We start from the raw sequence: 22,974 nt of genomic DNA, 5'->3' as shown, positions 1-22,974 counted from the left end.
CGAAAGTCGCTTCTCGCGGGGAGCGGCCTTGCTCTGGACTGACTGCAGAAAGAAGGTGCTTTGCTCCGAATGCCAAAGACGCACGTGCACCGGAGCGGGGAGCGGGGGGGGGGCGTGGCGGCGAGCGAAGGGATGGGAATGTGCCGGACAGTCCCGCTCTCCCCCAGCAGAGGTGGCCCGAAGACTGGGAGGGGGCATCCGAGGACTGGGAGGACGGGGCGGAAGGACCGCGTTCCCACCTGGACTGCTTGGTGGCCCCCTCCCCTTCTTCCTTGGCTTTGCGGAGCTGCCCTAAACGGGCGCCCCGCAACTCCGCCTGCACCCCTCCCGTCTTCCCTTCCTCGGCGCGCACCCGCGGCTTTCGCCCCCGACGGCGACGGAGCCGGGGCGGGCGGTGGGCGGGCGCGCACGCGCTGCGGGACCGGCCACGGGGGCTTCTTCCTTCCCAGAAAGTGTCTCTCAGGCCGGTCGGGGGCTCCGGCAGAAGGCGCGGGGCGGCCGGCTCCTGCTGCAGGGGAAAGCCTCGGGTATCTCCGGGCCGCCGGACGGGTCAGCCTCCGAGCTCCGGCAGGCACCGGGACGGCCTCCGACCAGCGGGGACAAGGAGCGGCAGGGCCCACCTCGCGGCGGCTGGGAAAGGCGGGGCTGTGCCGGGCGGCGCGGGAGGAGTGCGGGGCTCGAGGGAGCCGGCGGCAGCCCCGTTCCGGCCCGGGGAGGCGCGTCGGGGCGGGGCGGGGCAGGGCCGGGGGCGGCCGCTCTCTAGAAACCGGGCCGGGCCACACGTGCGGCTGCTGCGCCCGGAGCCCGAGGGACGCGCGAGCGTTGCACTGCGGGAGCCCGGCAGCCCTCGCAGCGAGCGGGTCACTCCGGAGGCGGGGAGCCTCGCCCGGGCGCTCCCGCCGTGGGGGCTCGCGGGCGCCTCCGCCCAGTCCTGCCGCGCCGCCGCTGCGGGGACGAGAGCGCCCGCTCCTGCAGATCCGCTCGGGGGCGCACCGCGCGAGGGAAGAGCCGCCCGGGCGGAGCGGGCTCCGCGCGGGCCCGAGGCCGCCCCGAAGCCGGACGCACCGTGAGGGCCAGAAGCGCCGCCGCCGCCGTTTCGGGGCGCCGCAGCCCGCTGCTCCCCGCCCGCGCCGGGCCGGCCCGCCTACCTGCTGCCGCCCGCTTTCCGCGCAGGTGCTCCCGGCCCAGTCCCGCAGCAGCGCGCGGCGCCCGGCTCGCCGCCCGCCCGGCCTCTTCTTCCGCGCCGTCGCTCCGCCGGCCGCGAGCAGCGCGCAGGCAGCGAGGGGCGGGCGGGGGAGGGGCGGGGCGGGGAGGGGCGGTTCCGGGACGCGGAGCAGCCGCGCGGGGCTCCAGTCCGCCTTTTGGTGGCGACCCCGCTCCCTCCTCCCCGCCGCTCCCCTTCCCACGTGCCCTCCCCAACCCCGGGGCAGGTGAGCCTGGCCAATCAGAGGGGGCGGCCCGCCAGGTACTCGGCTTATCTGGACGGCGAGCCCCGGAGCGCGCCCACTGTGCAACGGGTGGATGGGGCGGGCGGCGGCGGCGGCGGCGGCGGAGGGAGCGGGGGTGAGTGCGCGTGTGAACGGGCGCGAGTGCCGCCGCCGCCGCCTCCGCGGAGCCGCTCGGCGTTGGCGCGCCCTGCCTCCCGCAGCCTGCCCGCGCCCGTCGTGGCTCCCTCGAGCAGCCTCGCCCGGGCGCTCCCCCGCACTCGCGCGCCGCCTCTTGCCCCGCCGGGCGCCATGTTCCAGCCGGCGGCCGCGGCGGCCAAGCGCTGCTTCACCATCGAGTCGCTGGTGGGCAAGGACAGCCACCCGCTGGCCGAGGAGCCCCTCCGGCCCGCCGCCGCCGCCCTCGGCTACCCGGCCAGCGCCGCCGTCGAGGCCTTCGCGCACGGCTTCCAGGGACCGGCCGCCGCCGCCGCCGCCGGGCGCTCGCTTTACGGAGGGCCCGAGCTGCTGTTCCCGGAGGCCGTGAGCCACCCGCCGGGCCTGGCCGTGCACCCGCCGCAGCTGGGCGCCTCGCACCTGCCGCCCTCGCCGCACCACCCCTTCCTCGGCGCGCAGCCCCGCGACCCGCTCAACTTCTACCCCTGGGTGCTGCGCAACCGCTTCTTCGGGCACCGCTTCCAAGGTAAGCGCCCGGCGCAAGCGCTGCGTGGAAGGACGCGCGCAGGGGAGGCCCGGACCCTCCTGAGGGGGTTCCTTCTGAGGGGGACGTTCGGGGCCCGTCGGCCGGGCTGGCATGGGCTTCGCGGGAGGGCCGCCCTCCGCGTGTGCCGGGCTGGCTTCGGGCAGGCAGGCTCCCGTGAAGGGAGAAGGATCCGAAGGGGCCAGAGAGGTCTTGGCGGGGCGAGGCAGCCTCTCGCCAGGCGTGGGACGCTCCCGATTCTTCAGGGCAAGGAGCCCCGCGTGGCTTCATCCGGATCTGACCCCGGGACGACTTCCAGCGCCCAGGCGGCGGGCAGGTTTGCTCAGGCCCAGCGCGGCGAACTGAGTCCTCCTTGTGGGGCTGGGGGCTGGCAGCGGCGAGCTCCTGCCCGGGCAGAGGGGCCTTCCTCCCCTCCCGATCCTCCTCCCCTCCTTCCCGGCGCGGCCCTTGCGCCTGCTGAAGAGCCGCGCTGCTGCCCAGGCCACCGCAGGCCTCCATCCCGGAACTCGGCGCTGCGGCGGAGCGGAGGGGAAGCCCGGGAGGCGGAGAGCGGCCCTTCCTCCCTCGGCAGCGATGGTTTGCGCCCGGGACGGCCGCGTCGCAGCTTCAGCCGCGAGGGCATCGGCGCCCCGGAACCGCCGGGGCGAGGGGCGCCCCTGGCAGGCAAGCCCCGGAATGCGGAGGGGCTGCTCGAGGCCCGCGGGAGCCCTCCGCGCTCGCGCCCGCGCCCGCCCGCCTTCCCGCCTGGCGCCCGGCCTTCCGTGCGAGCCGCGCGGGCCTGGACCGGTGCGCGGAGACCCCGCGCGCTTGCGAGCAGGACGCCCGGCGGGCGATGCGGGCAGGCCCCGTGGCTTCGGACGCGGCGCGGGCCCGTCCCGGCACGTTTACTCGGAAGGAAAGCCGCGGAGCCCTTTCGACGACCGCACGCGTCCAGGCTCCGGCTATTCGCCCATTATATGCCGCATGAAATTGTCTCGCGATCCCCTGTAAATGAGGCGTTTACGGCTCTGCAGCGGGAAAAATTATATTTTATAGGTTGTATTCTTCCCACCGTCGGTATGAGATTTATTAATTCTAGACGGACAGGATCCATTCTGCCTTGCCGGCCTGTCTGCGAGACAAACAGAACCCGAGGCCTGCCGGTCCAGCAGGTCTCCCGCGGCGCTTCGGGCTCGCCGGCGAAATGGCTCTCGCGAGGGGAGCTGAGCGGACAGCTCAGGTCCTGCACATCATTCGCCGGTGTTCGGTTGAGCTGAGTTCAGTTCGTTTTAAGTCGAAGAGAGTAAGATCCCCCTTTTTTCCTCGGCGAAGTTTTCTCAACATCTTTGGCCCTGGGCGGCGGGCGGTTAGCCAGACCCCTCTTTGCGGGAGACGGGGTCTTTTCGGAAGCAGGAGGAAATAAATGTACTTGGAGTCAGGGTCACTGAAATTGCCTCTCTCACCGAAATGTACTTCCAAGGAGAGGTTGGTTTTTTTTGTCCAGGTTTTCCCTCGGCTCCCGAAAATCAAGGACCCCGATTTCTGAGGAATGGCGTTAAATTCTGAGGAGGAGGGGAAAGGTTCTGCACGATCCATCCAAAATTAAGCACTTTTAACGTGGCGACCCGGGTTTATTCGGAGGAGAAGGCAGCGAGAAAGCGGCCTGTCAACGTTTCTGGTTCGGACTGAGGCTGAGCGGCCGTCGCCCTCCCGCAGCAGCCCGGGCGGATTGGGCCCCTCGGCTGACCTGGAAGCGTCGCGCGCGGCGAGAGAAGCGGGTCGCATGAGCGGACTCACCAGCCGCGGCGCCCCGCGCCTCCCCGCGGGGCCGTCCAACGAGCGCCAAGCGAAAGGGCCCGATCCATCCGCTCGTGGCGTGCTGCTTCTCTGGAAGGGAAATCCCGCGGCCCGGGCCCGCCAGGGAGAGCGCCCTGCAGGAACGCTTCGAGGCAGGTCTCCCCCGCGGTACCGCCCAGCAGCCCGGGCGCCGGAGACCCTCTCGGCGCGCGAAAGGCCTCCCGAGCCCCGTCGAGCGCTCCGGCCCAGGTAGGCGGGATTTCGAGGGGCAGAGATCCGCCGAAAAGCGCCCCTCGCGCAGCGCCCGCCGGCTGCGAAGGGGGCTCGGGCGCCCGCGCCACCTCCGCCCGGCCCGCAGAAGCGGCCACTTCCCAGCCGGCGGCCGTGGCACGTCGGCCTCTGGCCGGCCTTGCCGCCACGGCGCTTCCCCAGGCGGCGTCCAGCGCCCGTTTCACCGCCCGCTCCCTTCTGCGTCGCCCAGCGCGGCCGAGGCTCGGCCAGCCCGGGAAACGGAGCCCCGCGCCGCGCCTCACTGCCGAGCTGAAAGGCCGCCCCCCACCCGCCTCTCTGCTGGCCGGCGCGCGAAGGGACCGCGGCCGATCAAAGCGCCTTTGTTCGGGCTCCGGGATCGGATCAGGGGGCGCCTCCCCCGCCCTCCGCCGCGCAGCGCCCAGGGGAGGGGGGCCCGCCGCGCCACGGCTCCCGCCCCACCCAGGGGCCCGCCGGACTCCTGCCAGGCAGCCTTCTGGGCGCAGAGACGGCGACCAGGTGCACGGCGGGGACTGACGGGCCGCGGCCTCCTCCCGCTGGCCTGGCGCCTGCCGGCTCTCGGGCTTGTCGGGACCGCTGGCCGGTCGGATTGGCGCGTCCACGGGAGCCGCTCGGCCCTGTTCCCTGGGCAGCGTCCCTCGGCAGCGGCCTTCGGCGAGGCCGGCCGCGCCCTCGGCTAGCTCAGGGCTAGGGCTGGCGCCGGCCCGAGGCCGGGCTTGAGGCCGCGGCAAGCCGCCGTTCCCCCGCGCGTGTGCAGCCGTACTGGGCGCCTGCTCACGGCTGGCGTCCTGCCCGGCGAGGGGCTTCTCGCAGACGGCCTGGTGTGCGGCGGGGCCGGGCCTTTCCTTCCGGCCACGCGTGAGCCGCGCCTCCGCGGCGTTTCTGCTTCTCGGGCCGCTCCTGCCGCGAGCATGTTACGGGCGGCCGCGCGGGGTGCGCTTGCCCTTCCGGGCGGGTGCCCGATGGCGGCCTGCCTTGGCCTTCTCCGCCGCGGCTTCTCGTGCCCCGTGGTCGCCGTTCGGGCTTCATGCTCTCGGGAGAGGCGCGCTCCGCCGCGTCTCGCGGCGCTTTACGGGCAGGGAGGCGCTGCCGGCAAAGCCAGAGGGTTCCCGTCCGGCGCGGCTGCAAGGGGACCCCGCCGCACCGTCCCACCGCCACCCGGCGCCTACGGGCACAGACTTCGGGGGCAGCGCCAGCCGGAGGATCCGGCGCCCCGCGAGGATTCGCTCCAGAAGGAGCCGACGCAGGGGCGCGATCCGCCCAGCGTTGCGACCCGCGCTGGCAAAGCGTCTGCCGGGCTCCGATCCCTCAAAGCGACTCCTGTGATCCGCGCCTCGACCCGTGCGGCCAGGAGTGACGGCCGCAGGGACTGGACAGCCCGGGGCGCGCCCCCGTTGCGTCGGTTTCCGCGCGCGCCCCGGCCTCCTGGGACCCGCGCCCCGCTGCGAGGGGCGCCTTCGCCCGCGTGCCGCTTCCCACGAAGGGAGCCGGCCGCTGCGGGGCCCGGCCTCCCCTGCCCCGCACGGCCCGCAGGCAGCCTGGCGAGGTCGCCGCGTTTCACGGGCTTCTGATCCGGGTTTGGCGCGTCATTTTAAACGGGAGGACTCGGGCGTGTTTGCCAGTTGCCCTCGGCTTTCGGTGTCCGTTCGGCTCGGAGCTGTTGGCCCTTCTCCCGTGCGGTACGGAAGAGGAGGGCCGCGCCTTTCGTAGCTGCGCGGCGAGCAGAGCCCTCGGCGCCGGAGGGCAGGCGAATGGAGCCGCCGCGGGCACGGCCAGCTCGGCTCTGCGGGGCCGGCCAGACGCAGCCGCCGCGGGCGGGACGAGGGGAAATTTCCGCGGCCCCAGCCGCCCCAAGAGCTCGCGGGCGATCGCCTCTCGCCTGTTGCTCGCCCCGCGCTTTTTCTCGCAGAGTCACTAATTACGAGTTTGAGGCCGCTAATTTACTCAAATGCTCAATCGTCCCCATTTTGTGTCTCTCCAAATGCAAGCCCGCTTTTAGAAGAAAAAACTTGAGTTTTCCCCCAGGCATATTCCGGACAGCTAGTGTGAACTGTCTCTCAAAACAGGCTTTTTAAATTAACCACTTGGGAGGGTATTCCCTGTTTACACGGAAAGAGCATAGAAATAAACATGGACAATCGCACCTTTAGAAATATATATTTTTAGATACGTGTTTAATCCCTTAGAAGGGCATTTGAGATGCCTGTGCATGAATCCAACAGTCCTTCAATTTCATTTTGAAAAGTTCGTGGCTTCCCTGATTCACAATTGATAAAAGCAACGAAGTTCCCAATGGGAAACTGGGCAGAAAATTTGTTACAAAACTGCACTGTTTAGGCACTGCAGCAGAATTTGTATATACAGAATTTACTATTCTGTTTTTATTTCCTTATTTGTAAAATTGATTATCCCTTTTTAAAAAACCGAACTGCGGAAACGGCGACCCACCAACACGGGGGCATGCGATTGCAGAATTCGTCCAGGCCAACAGAACTCAAGGCATAACCATTTAGTCGGGATTCCGAATGAAAGAGGAAGGAGTCCAGCGCGCTCGGGGCGAGGGACGGTGCAGGGTCCGTCCCCAGACGGAAGGAAGGGAGAGGAGCCCTCCCGGGCGGCGGGGAGCGGAGGGGGTCCCGCCGTGCCGGCGGCCGGCAGCGCCGGTTACTCTCCGCGGCTTAACTGTCGGGTCCTTTCTCTCCCAGCAGAGCTTGCGCGGAATGCTGAGGGGCGGCTCTTGGTCCATACCGATATTCCCGTCATAGCTTCCTCCGCGGCCGTTGGTCAGCCAGGACACAGTCCAGCCAAGGCTGAGGGCCTCCTCCTGCGCGGATTTCAGCGCGAGAGATTTTTCTGAAGTCTGTGATAGAGCCGGCCTCGCACACGCGGGCGAAAGACCGTCGCGCGCTTTGTCCCCCGCAACCAACTGCACTTTCCCCTGCTTAACTTTGCCTGGATCGCGACCCAAATTATGAGAGCGCTGCGTGCGCACACCCGGCGCGCCCATGGATCCGCGGCGCCCGCCACTGGAGGCCCGAGGCGGCTTCGTGGCCGGCGGAGCTTCTGCTCCAGCGAGCCCTAGCCGCGCGGGGCATTTGTGGCGAGCCGAGACGCCTGCGCAGGCGGTGCCCTCGCACCTCTTGCTGCGGGGGGGGGGGCGTTGCGTCCCACCCCTCGGCCAAGCCGCGGCCCTGCCCAGAGGAGCAGGGCGGTCGGTCCTGGCCTGCGGCATCCCTGCTGGGTCGGGGTGGGTCCACGAAGGCGGAAGTGCGGGGTGGCCACACCGCAGCCCCCCCCATGCGCCCCCGCAGGGACCTGGCTTGGCTGCCCGTTGCACACCTCTGTGCTTGCGGTGGGGTGGGCAGCGCCAGGCAGGTGGGGGGTGCCCCAAGGCAGCCCAGCCACGGTCAGGTCCGTGCTCTGCGAGCACCTGGCTGCGTCGGCATCACGCCCGGCGGGCGCTCGGAGGCAGTTCAGCCGGCTCGGGGGCTGCTGGTCACAACCCGTGTCCAGCGGGCCGACCGACCGTGTGTGCCGGGGCTTTGCTTCCTCGTCGCTGGGCCCGAATCGACTTGGGGTCCGCACAGCCTCTCCTCCAAGTCTCTGCGCAGACACTTGGATCATCCTCGGGGACCCTCCCCTGAGGGACCCCCACTCCAGGCAGTGAGGCGGGGGCTGCAAGGGAGAGACCCTGCCCCGTGGTGGCACCTCGCTGACAGAAAGAGACCCCAGGAGGGTGAGGCCGGTCCTCGGGGGGGGGGGCGGGCAGTCAAAGCCCCCTCTTCCTCCCAGGCAGCTTGTCCGCCATTGTGGCTGTTCTGTTGACTTCCGTGTCCTCCCTTGTTTTGCATTATTTTATGTTCCTCCTTTAAAAGTCCGTCTTGTGTTTTGTATGTTTAATTGCTGTCCACCGTTTTACTTTTTAACTGCTTGTAATCCACTCAGAGAACGCCGGTTATTGGGCCAACTAGCTGTGTGCTAATTAAGTACAGAAATGAGCCCCGACAGACCAGGGCTTGCTGACTGATCGGGGCCCCTGCTGCTCGGCACTCATTCCTGGTGCGAGGGGGTGGCCTTTTTCGTTCTGTGCTTGTTCACAACATCCCTGTGAAGGAGACCGGCCATCCCCACGAGGCTCCACGACTGGGACTTGTCGGAGGCTGCCGGGCAACAGCTGGGGGGGTGCCCAGTGCTCCTCCTTGCCGAGATGGGAGGGGGCATTGTCCCCTGCCTGGCCCCCCGGGCCCCTGGGAGCAAAGGCAGAGGAATGAGGGGAAGGGCCGCAGGAGCCACCCAGAGAGCACGTCCTGCTGCGGCCCCACAGCCCACGGTCTGGTAACACGGCAGGACAGGATCCCACCCCTCCGCGAGAGTGCCATCGGCCCTTCCTTTCCGCCAGGCATTCCACCCGTGCGGCTCCCCCAGAGCACGTGCTGTGGCTCACGCACATCGTCCCTGTGGAAGGAGGGCCTGGGCAGCCGAGCACCACCGTTCTGCGTCTGCCTCGGGAGGGTGCGTGCGTGCGTGCTGCATGCATGCGCCCCGAGGGAGCGGAGGGCCTCTCTCCCCGCCCTTGCTCGGGTGTGGGTCGCCCTGGCGCTTTCCCTCTGCTGGAGCCTGGATGGCCAGGCCAAAGTCAGATCCCCTGCGGTCGGTCGCCCTCCAGCAGGAGTTGAGTCTGGCGCCACCAAAGGCCGGGCCGCATCCTGCACACGGGATTCCCTGGAACTGGTGCAGCTCTCGGGTCGGGGTCAGTGTCTCGTGCAGCTGCCGCAGAGAAGTCTCTGCAGCATCGCTTCAGCAGCCAGGGCAGCTCCCTCACAGGGTCCTGTCCGGATGGATGCAGGTGGCCCCCAAAGGCCTCTGTCCGGGCCCGTCCCCCACCGCTCTTACGGACCGGTGCTGGAGGAAAGCTGGCGAGAGCGAGTGACTGGCCCGGTGGGTGGGCTTGGCGCCTGGTCCTGGCAGAGCTGCCGTCTGAAGGAGCAGCGCACCTGCCGCGAGCCGCCTGTCTCATGCTGGCCTCCCACCGCTGGATGATGTGCGCTGAAATGGGGGAGGCGTTGCTCCTCCCCGGCCCGTTGCTTGGAAGTGGGCTGGCCGCCCTGTGTGGGGTCCTGCCCGCGCTGCTGAGACGGGCCCCGAGGGGCCCCGTCCCCACACTCCGGCCTTGCTCGGCCCCGCGGCACCCGTGGGAGTGAGCCTCCAAGCGCGACAGGGCTCTTCCTCCGGGGGCGGGGGGAGGGCGGCTCCCGCCACTGCCAGGACGGATGCTGACCTGTGGCGCTTCCCCCGCAGGCAGCGAGGTGTCCCAGGAGAGCTTGCTTCTTCACGGCCCGTTTGCCCGGAAGCCCAAGCGGATCCGGACAGCCTTCTCGCCCTCGCAGCTCCTGAGACTCGAGCGCGCCTTTGAGAAGAACCACTATGTGGTGGGTGCCGAACGCAAACAACTGGCCAGCAGCCTCAGCCTCTCGGAGACCCAGGTGAGTCCGTTGGGGCCAGAGAGGAGGGGCGTGCCCGGACGCCGCGGGGGGCCCTGCACGGAGCAGGGGTGGGCTCGCTCGAGGGCCTTGCTGGCCCCTCCGACTCCGCTCGTCTGCGCTTCTGTGATGCCTCAGGCCACGGTGGCTCGCTGGTGGCGCTCGGTGTGGCTCGTCCCCCCCCCCCCCCCCCTTTTAGTCCCCCGGCTGCTCTCCGGTCCCCGTCTGGCAGAATCCCTCTTGCCTCAGCTTCTGTTGCTGCCCCATTTCGTTTCCTGCTCTGTGCACGTTGTATGTTGCAGATCGGCAAAACCTACAGTTGCCGATACATTGCTGCTGCTGCTGCAGGTGCCGCTGCAGCTTTTGTCTTTTGCAAAGCGCGGTTAAGTCTGAATGTCCAGTGTAGTCATGCCAGGCCGGGCAGACTGGAGCCGGTCGCACACGGGCAGTGGAAGAGGTGGGATTCCGCGCAGGCTTCCGCGTGCGCAGCTGCCGGGATCGGCTGCCCGACTGGCGCTGAAACGCGGTGGCCAGCAAGGGGCCCTGAGAGCGGCCAAGCGGCTCTGCCCAGGGCAGCGTGGTCCTTTTACGTGTTCGGCCGTCAGAGTGTTGTGTTATTTGCTTGCTTACTGTATTTATCCTGCCATTTTCCTTCCAAGGAATCCAAGGCAGTTGTCCACATCCTGCACCTCTTTACTACATCCCCAAATTTCTAGCTAACCCAGAATGGGGAGATACTAGTTCACCCCGTTTTCAGAGCAAGCTTCCTCTCCACTTACTTCCCCGCCACATCCCAAGAACTGACCGGGGCAGCAGCCGGTGCTCTGAGAGAGGGCCACGAGAAGCGAGGGAGCCGGTTTCCCTCTTTTCTGGAATAGCTGCAGGTTTGGGGAAGCACCGGGGGCGGGGGACGTGCAGCGGAGTGCGGTGCACGGCAAAGTCACAGGGCCCCCGTGTCTGCTGCGGCAGGTGCCACCCCCGTGTCTGCTGCTCCACGTTCCCCTCTCTCTCGGCGCTTTTCGCGCAGCAGCTTCCGAGCCAGGCGCAAATGGGCCGCGGTGGAATCAGCAGAAGGGCTGCCGGTGGCTCGGCGGAGACCCTGAGCAAAGGGGCCTTCCTCCTTGGCCGAGCTGCTCACAACCATCCCTGACAACCCACAAAGCAGTTGCCCGACAACCCACAGGGGGCAAGAGCCGCCTTAGAGCTGTCGTGGGCTCTCAGGGTGGCTTCTCGAGGGAAACTGTGCTTTTTGGTGTGGCCGGGCAGCCCGCTGGGCTGGTCACGCGAACCTCCGGGCCCTTTCTGTGTCTCGAGGTTGGACGTCGTGCTCTTCTTCAATGCCAGCATTTCACAAACATTTAAAACGCCAGGCATGTTTTTGCAACTGGCGGCTAGTTTTGTTGTGGGAAGGGAGTCCTTAAGGGCACACTTGGGGGAAACGCCACAAAGAACAACCTTTTCGCCCAAGCTAGAGGGAGAGGAAGCAGGCCCGTTTCTGGGACTCGGTCAGTTTGCAGGGCAGAGAGGTGGAAGCGGGCGAGGGGCGGGCTCGCGGGGGGAACGGGGCCTCTCTCTCCCCCAGAGAGAGGCCGAGCTGCTTTCCCCCGCGGTGTCGCAACATGCAGCAGGGACAGCAGCACACGGGCAGCGTGAACCACCGCTTGTGTGTGCCCGAGCGGTGGGCCCAGCCGTGCCTGGCCGGCCCCGGGTCCGCGCGGAGCCCTGCCTCCTGCTGCTGCTTCTCCCCTGCTGTGGGCCTGCCAGGGCAGTGGAGGGGGCAGCTGCGGGGGTCTCCCGCGCAGGTCCACCCAGGGAGCCCCTCGTCTTGCCCGTGGCGGTGCCAGGAGAGGCGTTCCGCCTGGGGGACGAGCACTGCAGGTCCTTCCGCCACGCCACGCCACGCACGAGGGAGGGGTGCCTCGCACCCACTGCCGTGGCAGAGCTGGACGCCCGAAGGATCGCTCCGGGCCACCGGCTGCCAGGAAGGCTGTCTCTGGCAGGGCATCGCTCCGTGCCGCTTCCCCTCCCCACATCAAGCTGCGATCAGGCGCACCACCTCCTCCCCTGTTCTGAAGCCAGGCAAGGCCTTTTCTGGGATCGTGTCCCCGGCCACACTTTTCTGCCATGCCCTAACCTTGAGCTATTTTTGGTTCACATAACAAAGCTGGCTGACTTTCTGTAACTTTTTGGTTGCTCCTGATAAATGGATTATTTTGGTTTTAAAATAAAATCTCATGAGCCATTCTGTCTGTAAGCATTGTATAAATAAGCCGATTCATGTTAAACCAGTATTCTTCTGGATGTTTTTGTTTCAAAATCATGAATTGTATCTGCAGTGTCAGCTTCGCTGCAAAGCTCGTATTCTATGGACAAGCTTAGGTGCCCTGAGTGTTCCTGCCCCAGAACAGAGTGCTGGCACTTTGGCGGGGTGGGGGGGGGTGCTCTCTTGTTGAAACTTCCTTCGGCTTCTGCCACCCTCAGTGGCCGCGCAGAACTTAATGGTGTTTATCGATTGTGTTTATAGCTCGCCATTTTTTCTGTCATGGGGCTCAAGATGGCCTACACAGCTCTCCTCTTCCTTTCAGTCTTATCCCCACAACAACAACCCTGTGAGGTAGGTGGGGCTGAGAATTCTGACTGGCCTGAAGTCACCCAGCCAGCTCCATGGCTGCGCGGGGACCAGACCCCAGAAGTGCTGGGCCCCGGTTCCACACTCTCGGCCAGTGGGGAGCAGACGTGGGTTCGGGCCCACACATCCGGCAGCAGCACAGGCCGCCCTGTCCCTGGGAGCAGCGCCCCGGCTATTCCCGTGCGTGGTCTTTCCCACGTGCGGCGCTGCCTGTTGCTGCGACACGAGGAACTCCTGGACCGCGTGCACAGACCCCGTAAGCGCTGAGGGTGGGTGTGCTTCAGATCTGGCTGGAGTCTGAGCCGATTCAGGGCCCATCCCAGACCCTTCCCCAGCTCCAGGGCTTCCCAAGGCCAAACCAGCTCGGGATTCTCCAAACCTCAGACATCCTTTCTGTAAATCTTGATGGGGAGCGGGGTGTGGAGAGAGGAGGCACATTTTCACCCGGGGTTACTGCAAGGATCGCATGGCAAGCCATTTTTCCTGCTCTTCAGAAATTCCGCAGGCCTGGCCCCTCTGGACAGGCCCGTCTCCCGTCCCCTAATCCGAGTAAACAGTGCTTGTCGCCTTGTCCCGATTTCCCACAGGATTTAACGGGAGGGACAAACTGAGTCCAGGCAAAATCAAGCACCAAATTTTCCAAGCACCAAATTGCGGGTTGTGCTGGACCTCAGAATCTGCCCACAGCTCTAATAAATAACCTGAAAAGTGACCTACAAATTATCCCCCATTATTTTTGTTGTGTGTGTTGTTTGTGGTATATGGTTGGGGTTTTTTTGTTTTTTTGTAAGCCATCCAGAGACTTTAAGTGTTGGACGGCATATAAAAACTTTAAATAAATTAATTAATAATAATTTTTTACCTTAATGATAGGGTTGCACTCCGGACTGTGGCAAAGCATTCCCTTCCCCTCCTGCGCTCAGTCCCCGTTAGAGAGCAGCTTTCTGATACGTGCTTCTGAATTTCTGGGGGGAATTTCAGGCGGGCTCAGGCTGGCCTAGAATTCAGGCCCCAGTTGTGCGAGGGGAGAAACTGGACCCCACACCGTGGACACGGGAAGGTTTCCTGGTTTATGATTCAGGATCTGATCCCAGCTGGGTGTCTGCAGGTTGTTGTCTTTTCAAAGATTTAGAATTCAGAGTATACGGATTAATATTTCTCCCATTCATATTATAATGTTAAGGATTTTGTACCAAAAAACTTGAAATCTACACTATTGTTTTAACTGTATTTTTAAATTATTTTAAAATGATTTTTACCAAAAATACTAAATATGTTTCTACTGTCTCTGCAAGGGCATGCAACTTCCCGCTTGTACACCCACCCTCGTTAGAAAACCTGCCAGCACAGCCTTCCTGGCGGCATCCAGCCCATCTCACAGCCTGGCTCCCAGAAGGAAAGTGACCGGCTGTGCCTCCTGCTCACACCATCCCATGGGATCAGGGCAGGGAGGCCGGGAATTCTGCGTGCTGCGCCCCCTGGCTCAGAGGCTTGGCTTGCAAACCAGGAGGTCACAGGGTGGTCCCTGTGGGGCTGTTTCTCGGTGGGTTCACGCGGTTGTGATCTGAATCCTTCCTCTCACTGCATCACACGTATAACCATTCACATACTCAGAGGCCCCCAGAAGCTGGACTTCCCCCCAAGAAGTGGGGATCAAAGCAACCGAGGACCCGCTGCGCTTTGTCCGCAGTTGCGAGTGAGGCAGAACCCACCGCCTGCACACTCCCAAGGCCGGTTCGCTCGTCTCTGGGAAGCCCCTTCGGCCGCCGGAATTCGAGGTGTTTCTGGACGGAGAGGGCAATGCCCACCCCCCCCGCCGCTGGTTCTCTGGGGCGGGGGAGCACAGGGCCGGCAGAGCGGGGGCTCGGCCCACGACGGAGGGGGAGAGGGCACCCCGGAACTCTCCGGGGCCACCAGCTGGGGGTGCTGCCACACGCCAGAAGGGGATCCTGGGCCCGCGCCTCGCCTCGCCGCCGCAGCGCCCTTCTGCCGGCCCGGGGGCTGTTCGGGCGGAAGCGGCGGGATCGACTCCCTCGCGCCCGAGCCGCCCCGCTGGGGCCGCGGCAGGCGGGGCGACGACCCCCGGGGAGGCGAGGCAGGGCCGGAGCAGCGCGCCCGGCGCGGCTAGCGAGGCGTGCGCGGCGTCCTCGCGCGCCGGTGCCCCCGGCCGGGTTCGCGGTCGGGGACAGGCGCTGCGCGGGATCCTCTGCCTGGCCGGGGAGACGAGGGGGGCCCCGAGCGGGACGCTCCGCATCAGCCCCAAGGCCGGCGGAAAGTCGCGCCCTCCCCGGAGCGGCCCCCCTGCCCAGCCGCTCGCATCGCGCCCCGGGCGCCGCCCGCGGCCAGCGGAGCGGGAGCGCGCGCCCTCCAGCCCCGGGCCCTTCCCGCTGCCCCGCTGCCTGCTCCGGCTTGGGCTCCCCGCGATGCGCCCCCTCCCCGCGGCGGGAGCCTTTGCGCGAGGCCGATGGCTGGCCCCCTGGGCGCACGGCGGGAGGGCAGGGTCAGAGCGTGGCCGGCGGCGGGGCGGGGACGCCGCCGCCCTGGGACGCACCGGGAGGGGTCGCAGGAGCCGCGCACCCGCGCGCAGGGGCTTCTTCCCGGAAGGACGCGCTTGGGGAGGCGCGCCGCGGCTGTCGGGTGATATCCGAGTGCGGCGGAGCCTCGCCTGGAAAGGCCGGGCGGCTTCCGAGGAAGCGTCGGGGGCGCCTGCGCCCTGCCCAGCCCCGCCGATCCCCGGTCGGCCCTCGGGCTCCTCTTCTGCGAACGGCGCGGCGGGCGGCGGGCGCGCGGGAGGGCCGAGGCAAGGAAGGCCCGCCAGGGAAGCCCGGGCGCACGGGGAGGCCGGTGCCGCGGGGCGGTTGGGGGCACGAGTGGAGACGCGACCCGTTGCGGCGCGCAGGGAGGCTTGGCGGGGGGCGAAGAAGCTGTTTGGGCTCAGCTTTGGGACATACGCCGAAGAAAGCTTCCCTAAGCATGTGCAAAGTGCAGTGCCACCCAGTAGGGCCCCTGACTTCTGGGTCGGAGCGGGCTTTCAAACCATGGGGGGAGTTCTATGCCCGCTGGGCCTCTGTTCGGCTGTAATGCCCCCCAGACGATGGGGTGGAGCGGAGATCGCACGCTGGGGGGCGCTGCCTCGCATCAGCTGCACGTTCGCACCGACATTGCCCTGGCAGGCCGCTTCTGGGTGCAGCGAACGCAGGAGGGCAGGTAAGAGTCGGGAGTGGCCCCAGATGAGGCACGGAGCTGCCCCCTTCTCAGATGGCCTCCATCCAGCCCAGCCCTGTGGACCCTGAACGGGTTTCCTGCAGGCGTCTTTCCCAGCCAGCCCAGGACCCTCTGCCACGGGGGACTCCCTTTGGAGGGGGCAGCTGTATGGCTCCCGCCAGGGAGGTTTGCTTGGGCCCTCTTGGTTCAGTCTTAAACATCATAGAAAGGTAGAGTCGGAAGGGGCCAGAAGGCCCTCGGGTCCAGCCCCCTGCTGTCGCAGGACACCAGGCCACCCCACCCCACCCCACCCGGGGGCTGTCCGGGCGCGTGCCGAGCACCTCCAGCGAGGGAGAGCCCGCCGCTGCCCCAGCTCAGAGGCTCCACTGCCGCACTGCCCTGACCCTCAGGAAATCCCTGCGGTGCCTCGTCTCAGCCTGGTCTCTCTTCACCGAACTCCGCTATTCCGAGTCCTGCACTCTGGGCTGGACGAGAGGAGAGCGTGTCCTTCCTCTTCGTGACCGCCTTCCGGCACTTGCAGCGTCTCTCCTCAGTCTTCCCTTCTCGAGGCTGAACGCGCCCATTTCTCTCAGTCTTTCCTCGCAGGGCTTTGCCTCCGGTCCCTGGGCCACCCTGGCTGCCCTCCTCTGCGCCCTCTCTGGCTGTCCTGCGTCTTTTTGAAACTTCGGTGCCAGAACTGGAGACGGGGCGCCAGGCGAGGTCTGGCTGGCGCTGGGTGCAGCGGAACCGGCACTTGGCACATCGTGAAGTCGAGGCCTGTCTGGTAACCCGTGAATATCCGGCTGGACCAGCCAGCCGTGTCTGAGTTGGATTTTTGTGCGGAACGGGTTCGTTGGCGCATCATCTGCCGGGTGCCTTGCTCACTACCGGGCTTGGCGTTTCCGTCTTGCTTTTCTCTTACCGTTGTCATTTGATGGTGATACCTTAATTTGTTATTGCCTGTTACCTGGCAATCTGCAGCTAAGCTGGGAAGGCCAGAAATCTCCCAAATGAGAACGTGTTTTGCTCAAGGGTGGAACTGGGGCTACAGGGGTCCATGGGTCCCTCAGAGCGCTCCCCCCAAGCACAAAGGTGCCGCTGCAGAGCCTGCAGGTACTGAGCTGGGCCTCGCCCGGCCTGGGCCCTCCCGCCTGGATGCCTCTCCACCCCCCCGCCCCCCGTGGGATAGCAGGCCTTGCTTGGGGCCCCCTCCTGGGCAGGGCTGGGAAGGCCCCCAGCAGCCGGCCTCCCTCTCCCAGCCTTGCCATTGCCTGAACCTGCGTGGGGCTGTGTCCTTGAACTCTCCCACAGGCAAGCAAGTGGACGTGGTGGGCAGGCACGCCGCAGGAGGCAGCTGGGAGGAAAGGGTGTCTGTGGCCGCCGGGAGAGGAGAGGTGAGGCCCAGGGCTCTGGTGCAGCCACCACGGGCCAGAGGGTGCAACTCTCGGTGCGGAGAACATGGAGAGAAGGCGGCCACATCGGCCCCTGCGGCTCCTCCAAGGCAGAAAGGAGGGCTGTGCGTGTGTTAAGGAATGTGCTCACATTGTCTGTGTGGACTGGAATTTGGGGGGGTTGCAGCCCAGGATTCTGGAGGTCAACAGGCTGCCGAGGACAGGGCGGGTTTCCGGAACGCCACCTGCGCCAAACGGCCTCCTGCTTCACCCTGTGGCGAATGGCTTTCGCCTCCCTTAAATGTGTTGCTTTACCTGCGAACAGAAAGGATCCTGCTGCGCAGAGCCAAAGGGGCCCCCACCCTCGTTTTGCGTAGCCCCCTAGGAAGCTTCCCTGCGTGTGGGTTCCACAGAGGAATGCTGGGCGGAGCAAGCAGGAGGTCGCTCGCTCCGTCCCGGACTTTCCCTGGATGGGCCCCTGGTGGGCGCCTGGGCAGAGAACTCCCGTGGACTCGCGTCACGCAGAGCTCCCATCCCATAATTTTCTGAGCTGAGGAGCCTCCTTGCCTTCCGCCTTCTCGGGGGGGGGGGGCAGCCCTTTGGCCTCAGAACGGAACTCCCGGCCAGCAGGCGCTGCAGCGTCTGGTGTGGCCTGGGGGGCGAGGGGGCTCCATGCATGCGCGCTCAGTGTGGGGCAGCGGTGGCGGCAGTCTGGACTTGGGGCCCCCAGAGAACCAGGCTGCGAGGTGCACTGGGAACCTTGGGCCAGTCACTCACTCTCAGCACGGCCTACCTCACAGGGCTGTTGTTATGAGCCTGGCACCGTCGTTACTGGTTTTTCGGCGCCAGGTAAAGACCTTTTTATTTAAACATCATTTCAATTGTTAAAACATATGATCTGGCCAGGGCAACTTCTTCTTCCTTCTCTTTCTCCTCCTATATTTTTATTTTATACTGATAATTTTAATGTTGTATTTGTAAATCAATGTATTTTTTGTATTTTTATATTTAATGGTAATTTATTATGTACTATTGTATTTCAATGTATTTTATCATGTTGTAAGCCGCCCCGAGGTTTCGGCAAGGGGCGGCATAGAAATGTTAATAATAATAATAATAATAATAATAATAATAAAAAAAAAAAAACGGGGCAGCTGTGCTGGGTTCCTGGCAAGAGGGCCACGTAATATAAGGCTTGGCGTGTGGGTGTCCCAAGAGCTGCGTCAGCCTCGGCTAGCAGTGACGCCCCAGGGCTGCCAGGCCGTGACCCTGGGGGCGTGGGCGTGAGTGGGGCGCCTGGACATGCCTTCTCTGCTGTGGGCGTCCCTGCTGCCCCTGGGCACACTGGGGGAGCCCCAGCACAAGCACAGCAGGGGGGCCGAGAGCAGTGCTCCCCGGCCAGCCTCCTGCTCGCACAGTGACCGAACGGTGCGTAATTCGCCAGGCTAAAGAGCCCCGGACACAGAGCCTTTCCTTGGAGGGGAGTCCCAGCAGCCGGGGCCGTGGCCCTGCCACCTCCCTTCCAAGGTGTGCTGGCCGGGGCTGCGCACAGGTGCACCCCAAGGTCTCCGGAGGGCCCGGGATTGGCCTGGCCACTGCGTGGGGGAGACCTGGCCGCCAGGCAGGGCGACTGGGGCCTTCCCTCCCGGCAGGGCCGCCTGGCTGAGACACGGCCGAGGGCCTGCCCCGTGGAGCATCGCCACGCAGGGAGGGTGGGCCTCCGTTGCCCCTGTGGCCATGGGGGGAGAGAGGATCCGCCGCCATTGGAGACGGCAGTGACAACCCAATGCCGCGCGCCTCCAGGCCTCCGGCTCCCACTCGGCATCGTTCGGTTTGCGGAGCGTGCGCTGCACGAGGGCGTCCTTCCCTTCCCAGCGCGTGCTGCCCCGTGCCTGACCTGTGTCCTGTCTTACTCGTCGGGCCTGGCCTTTCGGCCCCGGGGAGTGAGTGTCGCTCCCAAGGGTCCCACTGGGACGGGCCCCGGCCTTGTCTGCCCAGTGCAGCCTGAGCACCGGGGGTGCAGCAGCAGCAAGCACACCACGTCGATCGTCGCTGTTGGACCAGGTGCCTGATGTGAGCGCAACGTTCTTCTCACGGCAGACGCGGGTGGATCTGTTCTGGCACACGTGTGCGGCTCTTTCCCTGTGGTCCTGCTGTCTTTGTGGGGACCGACCTCTTCTTTTGGCCGGCAGTGAGCTGGGCACTCTAGAGCAGCAGTTGGGCCCCCCCAGAACGCCGCTGAGCACGCGCTCCCCGTGGCTGTCCCTGTTCTCGCCCAGGTGGAGGCCGCCCCCTGGAGGGGCACCCCCTGCTGCGTGGGCCGAGTCTTCACTTGTCTGCCACGCACCGATGGGGCCGGTGATGGGGCTGCTTCGGATGCACGCACGGAAGCTGCTGAAGCCGCTCCGCCCCCCCCCCCCCGGCCAAAAGCGCGCCTCTGCGCAAAGGAGTGCCCCTCCCCCCCCCCCGGGCCTTGGTGCTCCGCTCGGGGCAGCTCGTGTTCAAGCATTCGGTGCAAGCGGCCCAGGATCGCTTTCTGGCTGCCTGGAAGTGGCCCAGCCCGCTCTCCGTTCCCGGGGGAAGGCTTCTGTGCCTCTTTGACCCTTTTCTCTGTCTTGCCCAGGTGAAGGTCTGGTTTCAAAACAGGAGGACCAAATACAAACGGCAGAAGTTGGAAGAGGAGGGCCCAGAGTCAGACCAGAAGAAGAAGGGGTCGCACCACATCAACCGGTGGCGGATCGCCACCAAGCAGTCCAGCGGGGAAGACATCGACGTCACGTCCAACGACTAGCCGGGCGCGGGGGAGGAGGCTGCCGGCCAGCGGGCCACCGTGAGGACTGTGCAGGAGGGGGAACAGACTCTGGGGCAGTAAGGGCGGGCCAGCCACCCGCACCCCCTCCCGGCCTCTTCTCCATGGGCACAATGGGCACGCAGGGTGCAGGGGACACCTCCCCCCCCCGAGTGCTCCTGCCAGCCCAGGGGCCACCTGTGGGACCGCGAAGCGCTTGGCTGAGAGGAGCGTGGCAGAGGAGCGTGGGCTCCGGGGAGCAGCGGCCACCCTTCCCAGCAGGAAGCTGCCCATCTGCCCTCCGTCCGAGCAAATAAACATATCAACCAGGATCCGACCCGTCACACACCTCTTTTGTCGGGCTTCGGTTGGACGATGGTGATTTTTTAGCAGCGACAAAAAGGACGACGCTTTCATTTTAATTTATTCTTCCGTGTGTCTGCGCCTGGCACGCCCATGTATGTGTCCCGTGTCGTAGATAGGAAAAGCTGTAGTGCGTGTTTCCGTGCAGTAATAAAAGCAACATGGGTTTGAAATGCGTGGCGTCGTTGTAGCAGGCGCTGGTGCTGCCGAGGAGCCGCACGTGCCGCTGGCAGAGGGCGGCCAGGGTGGTTCCTGAGCACGTCGTTCAGGTGAGAAGCAGCAACCTCCCCCTGGCCCCTGGGCTCCTCCGGGATGGGATGGCACTCCGGGGAGCCAGCTAGGGGCGGGGGGCGGCTTGCTTGGGAAGCCCCGGGCTGTGGGGCAGCCAGGCCCCGAGGGACCCCCTGAGGCCGCATGCTGGCCTGTGGCCACCCGCGGCCCAGTTGCGCGCAGGTGATGCGGAGCATTCGTGGGTGTTGCTCCACCCTCTTACGCGATTCGTGTGGATGCTTTGAAGGCCTGCCACCCCCGCTGCCGAAACCTTGCGGTGGCCAGCAACAGGAAACGTTCCAGACAAAACCCCACATTAGGACCAAAAATACAAGTAGCCAAGAGAACGCAGTTCTAATTCAGGAGTAGAGTTTAGAGCAGTAAGAGAAGGAAGGAAGGAAGGAAGGAGAAAGCCATGCGCCCCAGCGGGGGCAGGGGGCCTTTGCCAAGCGCCTGCGCCAGAGGGAGGAAGGCCCCTGGGGAGGCGGCTCCGGGGCCACCGTGGAGCAGGCGCCTCTTTCCGGAGAGCCACCCATCGGCCGCACATGGAGCGCATGGGGCACATGGAGACGGGCCGCCAGAGAAGCTCCAAGCAGGTGGGCAGATGCCGGCGGCCTCTGAGCCACACGCGGATTTGGTGTGGAAGCAAACGGCAGCAGGCAAACCCTTTCAGGACCGGCCTGGAGTAGCCGGGTGGCAGTCGCGCCCTGGCTGACCCTCGGCCAAGCCCTCGTTGGGGGCAGCCACCCACAGCGGGTCACTGGCCCTCCAGGCCGTGAGAACCAAGCAAGCTTTCCCTGAGAGAGGAAGGAGCGGCTTGTCCATCCGGGTTCTGTGAATCGACAGCTGCCGGCGAGCGCTGTGCTGCTGGCGCGTGGGTGACGCAGCTCGCAGGCAGGGCGAGCGAGTCTCGGGCAGCCGGGTGGGGGGCCGCACCAGTGCCTGAGCAGCACCCCAGGGCAATGTCGGCTGGCAGCGCTGCCTGAACGTCACTGCAGGGGCCCTGTGGCTTCCCCAGGGCTGCCCGGCTTCACCCGCAGGGAGTGGAAGCCACACAGATGCCCGGCGGCTTCATCCAGCCACGGCCAGGCGGGAGTGCTGTGGCACGGCGAGCAGAGACCAGCCCTCCCTTGTGGCATGTCCAGGGCAGGGCAGGAGAGGCAGAAGCTGCTGGCTGGCGCGTCGGCGGCAGCTGTGATGGCTCAGGGTGCCGGATGCTGTAGTCCGCCCCCCACGCAGGCCACGGGGCTGGTTCCGGCTCCCTGGTGCCAAGGGCAGAAGCCAGAGAGCTGCTCTGGAGGTGAAGGAGCCCGGAACGCGCGCTGCCCGGCCCTGCCCGGACCCAGAGCACGGGGGGGGGGCGCTCCCTGCCTGTGCTGCCACGCGGCAAGCGGCTGGAGGGCCTGGAGGGGGCAGCCATGACCCCGCTGAATCCCGGTGTGCTCCAGGAGGCGGGGGACACGATCCTGCCATGTGCTTCTCTCCTGGCTGCGCCAGAGCCGCGGAATCCGCTGGCGCAGTGACACAGGGCTGCTCAAGGCCCCAAGCCACCCTGCTGGCCACGCCGTGAAGCAGAGGCAGCCCTGCTGGCACTCACCCCAGTGGGTCCCCCGGCAGAACGGGGGCCGCTGTCCACCGATGGGGGAGGCTCAGTGAGGGGGGCACGTGGGCGAGGAGGAGGATGGGAGCCAGAAGCACCGAGAGGCAGCCGGGCAGGGCATGGGGCGGCCCTCTGTGGCTGCTGCCCTGGTGAGGGGGCCCCGCATCCAGGTGTCTGGGCAAGGGGGAGCTGCCCCTGGGCAGGGGTCGTGGGCACCCCTTCCCAGTGGCTTTGGGGAAAGGTGCACCGCCTTTGCCCCGCCTGGCCTGCAGCGACAAGGGGCACGGAGGTGGGGGCCCTGCCCCCCCCTGCCCTGGGGGAAGAGCTTTCCGTGCCCCCTCCCTTCTGCCCCGGAGGACGCTGCTGGCGAGGGCCTGGGCTCGTTCACGCCGCTCCGCCTCCCGCCCCAAGGGAGGATCACGATGCGCTCCTCCCCCCTCGAGGCCGGGCGCTGGAAAGCCCGACACCCACCGAGCTGCCAAGCAGCCGAGGGGCCCCTCGCCGCCGGGAGCAGCTGGCCCCTCCCAGGTATGGCAGGTATGCGGGGCGCTTCGGCGCAGGAGGGCTGCACACCTGCGCCGGGGATTGAATGTCGGGCCGGGCGCTCCCAAAACACGCGCGGGCGGCGGGCGGCTGAAAAAAGGCCGGGAATCTCAGCCCAGCCGAGGGAAGCGGCCCCACCGGGCGGGTGGACGGGCCGGGCACTGACGCGCGTGCAGCGGGGGCCCTCCTGGGGGTCGAGCAGGCGCTGCAGAGACACCGAGCCTCCGGGGAAGGACGCCCCCCCACACACGCACACGCACACACGAGTAAGGGCTTGCCGGGCAGCTCAGCCGTGCGAGGAAGGCGAGGCTTGGGTGCCTGGTCACCCAGCGGCCTCCGGCGGGGCAGGGTCCCGATCCACGCGGCTGCCTCCTGCAGCGGGCACCGGGGTAATAATTGCCTCCCTGGTTGTGGGGGGGAGCCCCGGGGCTGTTCCACAAATGGGGGCTGGGGCGCCCCGCACGCCATGGGTGGGAGCTCGGCAACGGCCACAGAGCGTCCCAGCCGCCCGGAGC

The 22,974-nt window shown here is 66.4% G+C and overlaps 1 protein-coding gene across 1 annotated transcript; it reads left to right on the top strand.

Annotated features, from left to right (window-relative positions):
- The first annotated feature begins 1,736 nt into the window (after nucleotides 1-1,736).
- On the top strand, nucleotides 1,737-19,686 carry LOC123023117 (homeobox protein EMX1-like). The gene is made up of 3 exons (XM_044429523.1): nucleotides 1,737-2,127; nucleotides 9,490-9,674; nucleotides 19,519-19,686. Exons 1-3 carry the CDS (start codon nucleotides 1,737-1,739, stop codon nucleotides 19,684-19,686), a joined length of 744 nt encoding a protein of 247 aa, XP_044285458.1.
- The last annotated feature ends 3,288 nt before the right edge of the window (nucleotides 19,687-22,974 follow it).

Source organism: Varanus komodoensis, unplaced genomic scaffold, assembly GCF_004798865.1.
Source record: "Varanus komodoensis strain SLA01 unplaced genomic scaffold, ASM479886v1 scaffold2, whole genome shotgun sequence".
Classification (NCBI taxonomy): domain Eukaryota; kingdom Metazoa; phylum Chordata; class Lepidosauria; order Squamata; family Varanidae; genus Varanus; species Varanus komodoensis.
This window is presented reverse-complemented; position numbering and strand designations above follow the sequence as displayed.

Bases quoted from the DNA above. Each gene is read 5' to 3' on its own strand.
- LOC123023117 (XM_044429523.1), top strand. From the start codon at position 1,737: ATGTTCCAGCCGGCGGCCGCGGCGGCCAAGCGCTGCTTCACCATCGAG. The intron at 2,128-9,489 runs GTAAGCGCCCGG...CTTCCCCCGCAG, and splicing joins CTTCGGGCACCGCTTCCAAG to GCAGCGAGGTGTCCCAGGAG. The intron at 9,675-19,518 runs GTGAGTCCGTTG...TGTCTTGCCCAG, and splicing joins TCAGCCTCTCGGAGACCCAG to GTGAAGGTCTGGTTTCAAAA.